The sequence below is a fragment of the Gadus chalcogrammus genome, chromosome 14 (assembly GCF_026213295.1).
Source record: "Gadus chalcogrammus isolate NIFS_2021 chromosome 14, NIFS_Gcha_1.0, whole genome shotgun sequence".
NCBI lineage: Eukaryota > Metazoa > Chordata > Actinopteri > Gadiformes > Gadidae > Gadus > Gadus chalcogrammus.
In genome coordinates, this window is record NC_079425.1 from 365,222 (window position 1) to 372,535 (window position 7,314).

The window sequence follows — 7,314 nt, forward strand, 5'->3', positions numbered from 1 at the left end:
CACTGGGCTACAGGGAGGGCTGCACCCCTCGCCTATCATTTAGATATTGTAATAATCATGAATGGATGGATGAATGTGACCATACAGTGTTGTAGGGATCAGTGATATTAATTCTACACATTTTTCTTCTTTTCCAGGGTTAAACAGTGCGCTCCCCAGGCCTGACCCCAGACGCCTTTGGCTTTAAGCCCCCATCAGCCCTCAGCCCAGCGCCCACACCGGGATTATGGAGGTCGGACATTACACGGAAACCATCAATGAACGGAAGAAACCAGACACGCATTGAAGAGCTCCTTTAGAGGAGGAGGAGCCAGGAGGAGACTGAGGAGGAGACCGAGGGGGAGACTGAGGAGGAGCAGGCAGAGATGAGCGCGACCGACACTGAGCAGAGAGACGCATAAAGAAGAGACATATCTGGAGCAGCAGAGAGAGAGAGAGAGAGAGAGAGAGAGAGAGAGAGAGAGAGAGAGAGAGGGGGGAAGGAGCTTGCCTCTGGCTCCAGGAGGAGGGAGGGGATCAAAGGGTTTGTGCTCTGCATCTCAATGGACCGCGAGCCACCAATACTGATGAGCTAACGTGTGACGCCCATTCACACGCTCATCTCTGAGGGTGAACCAGTGAGATGGGAGCTGATCAATGGAGAGCATCTCCAGCCCGGGCTGCCGCGCTACGAAGCTGTTCACGCCCGTCCCGCTCCTCATCTGCATGCTGATTGGCCGTATGGTTATTTATCGCGATACCAGGCTTTGATAGGACAACTCAGATCCAGCCATACAGAAACAGCTATTAGTATGTATCTCAGCTACATTATTCTTATTCTTCCAAGAAGTTGTGTGTAAATTTTTTTTCAAATATAAGACTGTTACTGTAGCTCCCTGACTGTGAACACAACAACCCCTTCCTTATCCATATCCATAAATAGTTGTGTGGCCTGGTCTCATTTGCATCTACAGACTATAGTTTGTTAATATTCATTATCATACTAAAATGGTTATTACTGCATTTAATTTGTACTCAAACCTATTTTTAAACACTTTTTTCAGACATATCTAGAGTACTTCTGACCACCACACACAAGCACACACACACACACACACACACACACACACACACACACACACACACACACACACACACACACACACACACACACACACACACACACACACACACACACACACACACACACACACACACACACACACACACAAAGCGTGTGCTGTCTTGTAACATGTTCTCCACACTTTGAACTGGAGCCAGACATGAGGAGTTGTAAACTCACTCAGTGGACTCAGTAACATTGCGTGGTACATGAACATTGATTCTGGGCCGTTTCTTCTCTAGTCAGGATTAGGCCTCATGTCTCTCACTATTTATATACCACGCTAGAGTAGAAACAAGTTAGATATGAGTTTTCACACCCGGTGATGGGAAAGCAGAGAATAGGTAGGGGGGTTTATCTTCTTATGGGAAATCAATAAGGAATGATGATAAAAACTCCTAATCATCAAAATCAGCAGGTAACTCAAGAGTCATCAAATCAATACTCAATGTTCTCGTGCTGAAGTCCTCGGCTGGGCGTTTTAGGAGAAGTGATTTACAACCAAATAAACACGACTGAGCACAGATACATTAGAAGGACCGCACCATCCACAGCCTAAACTATGCTCCATTGTCACCCAGCTCATTGGAGAGGCTCAAAGGTCCCTGAAGGTCCAACAGCACAGAAGGAGGAGGTGGGGAGAGGAAACGTACATGGGGAGAGTGCTCAGTGACAGTTTGGATTTCTTTTGAATATAATTTGGCAATAATATCAACATGGACTACTGTTTGACTCATAATGTGTCCATGATTCCTCATCAGGAGCTGAATAAAGGCATTCATTAGTTGAACCTGCGCATGGCAGATGGCTCTACTACAGTAAAACATTAATGACCTCTGCTGAGATGACTTCCCCTCTGACACGGCTGCCTATTAATTGTCTCCAATTACCCTTTGCAGCGAGGCATCTGTTGCCAATACCCCCTCTCATACTCCCCTCATACCTCCTCTAGTATCCCCCTCATATCTCCTCTAGTAACCCCTCTCAAACCCCCTCTAGTATCTCCTCTCACACCCCTCATACCCCCTCTACTATCTCCTCTCATACCCCCTCTCATACCCCCTCTAGGATCTCCTCTCATACCCCCTCTCATACCTCTCTAAAACCCCCTCTAGTATCTCCTCTCATACCTCCTCTAGTATCCCCTCTCATAACCCCTCTGGTCCCCCCTCTCATACCCTCTCTAGTATCTCCTCTGGTCCCCCCTCTAGTATCCCCTCTGGTCCCCCCTCTAGTATCCCCTCTGTTACCTCCTCTCATACCCCCTCTAGTATCCCCTCTGTCCCCCCCTCTCATACCCCCTCTAGTATCCCCTGTGTTCCCCCCTCTCATACCCCCTCTAGTATCCCCTCTGTCCCCCCCTCTCATACCCCCTCTAGTATTCCCTCTGTTCCCCCTCTGTTCCCTCCTATCATACCCCCTCAAGTATCTCCTCTCATACCCCCTCTAGTATCCCCTCTGTCCCCCCCTCTCATACCCTCTCTAGTATCCCCTCTGTCCCCCCCTCTCATACCCCCTCTAGTATCCCCTCTGTCCCCCCCTCTCATACCCCCTCTAGTATCCCCTCTCATACCCCCTCTAGTATCCCCTCTGTTCCCCCCTCTCATACCCCCTCTAGTATCCCCTCTCATACCTCCTCTAGTATCCCCTCTGTTCCCCCCTCTTATACCCCCTCTTGTATCCCCTCTGTTCCCCCAAGGCATAGACCAGCCTAGTAAAGGTTGACTGCAACATTCACAATTTATTGCACAGTAGGGCTCGTACAGTCCAGAGTTGTCATCACAGGTCTCAAACAAATGAACAAATAAACCAGAAGATGCTAAAGAACGGAATAAAAGGAGTGCATGAAACATCTGGTCCTAACCAACCAATAAAGGAGCAGTATTTAGCTCATGATTAAACAATAACTTACAGATGAATGAGGGCAATATGTGGAAGGAAAAAAAGTTGATTACACTAATAATTTGTAAACTAGCTCATTTTTTGTCTTCTTTTAATTAAAAGTGTGCTGTATTTTTAACCGTGGGGAATCATCCATTCTTCCCCTGGTGCATTCAAAGACGTTTGAAGTTTAGTGCAAATTTGAACAAACATTAATCCAGAAAAAAAGAAAAGAAACCAAAACAATGATCTAGCAAACTGATAAGGCAACATTTATAAATATATCAAAAATAGTCATTGAAGAAAGTATCTTGTTACAAAAAAGCCACAAAGGTTTTGTCCTGCACCAATGAGAGGGACATGTTCTTCAGCTCGTCCGCAGACCTCACAGCCTTGTAGCCCAGCTGCAGGAGGGCCTTCTCGCAGACCGCCTGCGTGTACTCCACCATGTCGTAAGACAGCTTCAGCCGCCAGCTCTCCGCGTTGGCCGCCGAGTCTCTGACCGTGCCGAACTTGTGTTTGGCCGAGGGCTCGCTGCTGCCCCTGGTGTTGGCGTGGATCCATTCCTCCACGTTTTTATCCATGGCCAGACCCAGGAAGTCGTACATCTCCTTTGTCTTCTGCAGCGGGTTTCTGGCCAGGTCCTCGTAGCGGAGCAGCATGTACTTCCCCTTCAGCCAGTGGGGGTGAGCCAGGCCAGTGGTGACCGAGTTCAGGAAGTCCTCGCAGACCACGGTGAGCTGTGAGAGGTCCAGGTTGTACGGCCGTCGCCCCGTGGCCCTCCAGATGCGCCACAGCCGGTAGGTGTCCCTGAAGGTCTCGATGCGGGAGGACAGGATCCCGCGGGGGTCCCTGACCAGCTGGACCACCTTCACGTTGAGCCGGGGGTCGTCCACCAGCGCCCGCAGGTCCCCCACCTCCGGCACCCGCACCGTCTTGATGGCCACGTGCCGCTTGTCCCGGCAGGCCTCAGTGGCCAGCGACATGTTCAGCGCAGCGCACTTCTTCACGCAGTCGCCCTCCTCCACGTTGGCGTCCTCGGGCCCGAAGGCGTCGCAGGCGGGCTGCTGGCACAGCGCCCGGCTGGCCCCGCGCCGGAACAGCTTGTCGGTGCTGTGGTTGGTGGGCGGCGGCTTGATGTAGCTCTCCAGGAAGTACAGGTCGCAGCCGTACAGGCTGCGCAGGAGGTCCCGGCTGGCCCCCAGCATCACGCGGCGGTCGGCGGCGTTGCGGCTGTGCGAGAGCCGGGGGATCAGGGTGGTCTGCACGTGGTACAGCGGCTCGAACAGATAGAAGACGTCCTGGTGCTGGTTCAGCAGCTGGCCCACGAAGGAGGAGCCGCTGCGAGTTGTGGCCAGCACCAGGATGTGCGTCTTACGGCTGGCGTTGACCGTGAAGTAGTTGTAGTCCTCGCAGCCAGCGCCGCCGCCCCGCTCAAAGGGGGGGTCGGTCTCCTGGCCGCCCAGACCACAGTTCTGGGGGCTGGGCAGCGGGCACAGCTGGAAAGGCTTTGAGGTCAGCGTCCGGATGGCGGTGTACTGGATGGCGATGGAGGCCAACGCCAGCACAATCACTGCCTTCCAGGAGCATTGCATGGCGAGCACACCTCATCTAGAGGCAGCGGGCCGGGCCGGGTCCTGCCTGGGGACAGAAACACACCGGGACACACTGTCACATGAGCCCTCACCGGGACACACTGTCACATGAGACCTCACCGGGACACACTGTCACATGAGACCTCACCGGGACACACTGTCACATGAGACCTCACCGGGACACACTGTCACATGAGACCTCACCGGGACACACTGTCACATGAGACCTCACCGGGACACACTGTCACATGAGACCTCACCGGGACACACTGTCACATGAGACCTCACCGGGACACACTGTCACATGAGACCTCACCGGGACACACTGTCACATGAGACCTCACCGGGACACACTGTCACATGAGCTTTCAAACACACCGGGACACACTGTCACATGAGTCCTCAAACACACCGGGACACACAGTCACATGAGTCCTCAAACACACCGGGACACACTGTTACATGAGGACACACTGTCCAATGAGGACGCACTGTCCCATGAGGACACACTGTCCCATGAGGACCTCACTGGGACCCACTGTCACATGAAGAAATCAGTCGTCATATAGACCGGGACATGAGGGACACGGGACACTTCACATGAGGTCCTCCTGTTGAAGTTGTCCCCATACTACTCGTATATTTGCTGTGTGGACAAAAGATATGTTTCAAACATTACCTCAATCTGAATGAATTTATACTGGCAATAATTGTTTGAACTAAAGTATGTAACATGTAGGGACTGATTCATTGAAATAAGCTATCAATATTGCAGTAATGAATACTTATATTAAGTCAGAAAGAATACAATGTCCTCCAAATAAGCAAATGAAAGTGAAGTTAATTTGATGAAGTTAAACATCCAAATAAAATTGATGCCCATTTTGCCCAACACTAATAATTATTATTCTTTACTGAATCTTTTTTATTTTCTTCGAACCGCTATATTTATTTTCTTCTAACCGCTGGTTATGATTAATTTGGTGTATAATACAGTTACACAGCATTTTTTTACACACATATTATATCTATACATTTAAAATCTGCTTACTCTCCAAGAAATGAATGAAGGAGCTTAATCTTAATGTTAGCTGGATATGAAACAACATCAGTTATGTCGAGGTAAGAAGTCCAGCCGTTAGCACAATGCAGGCAGAGCACAACACCGACCGGAGGTCTGGTGGCTCTCTTGGAATCTGAAGTTATGCGACCACAGCTGTTGGTCTCCATGCCAGCAGCAGAAGTTATTAGATCTTCAACACAGGCCGTCACCCTAACCCTGAAACTGTGATCACAATATGCAACCAGGAAGAGTGGAGCTGCTGACTGACGGACGGAGACATCGGTGTCGTAGCTTTACGGTCAATGACAATTCAAGGGGAAATATTATTCTCAACAAAACGTTTAAGGAGCTGTGTCCTTCTGGTACAGGCTGTCTGATTTTCAGTTTGATATTAAAAGTACCCATCACGATTCATTGAAATGCAATGCAATGATTCAAAACCTATTTAAATGCTGGGAATAATTCATTAACCTGGGTATAATCTAAATCCTAACCCAAGGGGCATGCGCTTTAGGAAACAGTTCAAATAGACCACTGTGCCAAGAAAAAACACAAAAACACAACATCAACCTCAACACATCGTTGAGGTCTAAACCCAGCGGATCATCGATGGTTCCTCAATGCGGCTTCTGTTACCGTCTATATTTGGAAGAAAATATGACTATTATTTATTGAACAAAAAACAAAGGCTGGGATCTTTAGTAGCGTCGACAGCTTCTCGTTAATCACGCAAACAGGAGACCCCAACATCCCATCTCCTCGGGAGCTCACTGCTGCAGCAGGGATGCGTTCGGCTGCGATGCAGACATCCGAAGGGATGCTGCGATGGACAGACACACCGGGCATCACATCCCGGAGACGACACGACACCGGGCATCACATCCCGGAGACGACACACCGGGCATCACATCCCGGAGACGACACGACACCGGGCATCACATCCCGGAGACGACACGACACCGGGCATCACATCCCGGAGACGACACACCGGGCATCACATCCCGGAGACGACACACCGGGCATCACATCCCGGAGACGACACGACACCGGGCATCACATCCCGGAGACGACACACCGGGCATCACACCCCGGAGACGACACACCGGGCAACCGACAGACGCACCGAGCATCAGACCGACACGTCGAGTATCACATCCCGGAACCAGTAGATGGACCTAACGAAGGCCCTGTCTAATCACGGGGACAACCACATTGTCTGCTATAGACAGATATATAGAGATAGATATAGAGAGATAGATATAGAGATAGATCCGTACCTCTGTGGCTGCTGCAGGGCTCCCATCAGGGTTGAGCTCCATGTCTCAAGGCTCCCGTGGTCTTCAGACGAGTGATATCACGCGTCTTTGCCTGGGCGAGATACGTGCCCAATGACGGAGCCATGCAATCCAAAGAGACCGGTCGGTAGAGGGTTCGAGTCCTGCTCGGTTCAGAGAAGCGATGGGGCGGATGAGGAGGTGTTGGCTACAGCAGAGCCGGCGGGAGGAAGGGAGAAGCGCGTTCAGCCCGGGATCCTGAAAAATGATGCGCAGAAGCGGAGAGAGAGAGGGTGTCTGGACCACCCCCAGACCCTCCTACTCTCCACCTGCTCTCTCTCTCTTTCTCTCTCTCTCTCTCTCTCTCTCTCTCTCTCTCTCTCTCTCTCTCTCTCGCTC

At 50.7% G+C, this 7,314-nt stretch overlaps 1 protein-coding gene across 1 annotated transcript; it reads right to left on the reverse strand.

Annotated features, from left to right (window-relative positions):
• Positions 1-2,836: 2,836 nt before the first annotated feature.
• Positions 2,837-6,954, reverse strand: chst1 (carbohydrate (keratan sulfate Gal-6) sulfotransferase 1). The gene is made up of 2 exons (XM_056608382.1): positions 6,919-6,954; positions 2,837-4,624 (listed from the first exon to the last, which is right to left on the reverse strand). The coding sequence occupies exon 2, from the start codon at positions 4,576-4,578 to the stop codon at positions 3,298-3,300; it is 1,281 nt and encodes a 426-aa protein (XP_056464357.1). The 5' UTR covers positions 4,579-4,624; positions 6,919-6,954; the 3' UTR covers positions 2,837-3,297.
• Positions 6,955-7,314: the final 360 nt, after the last annotated feature.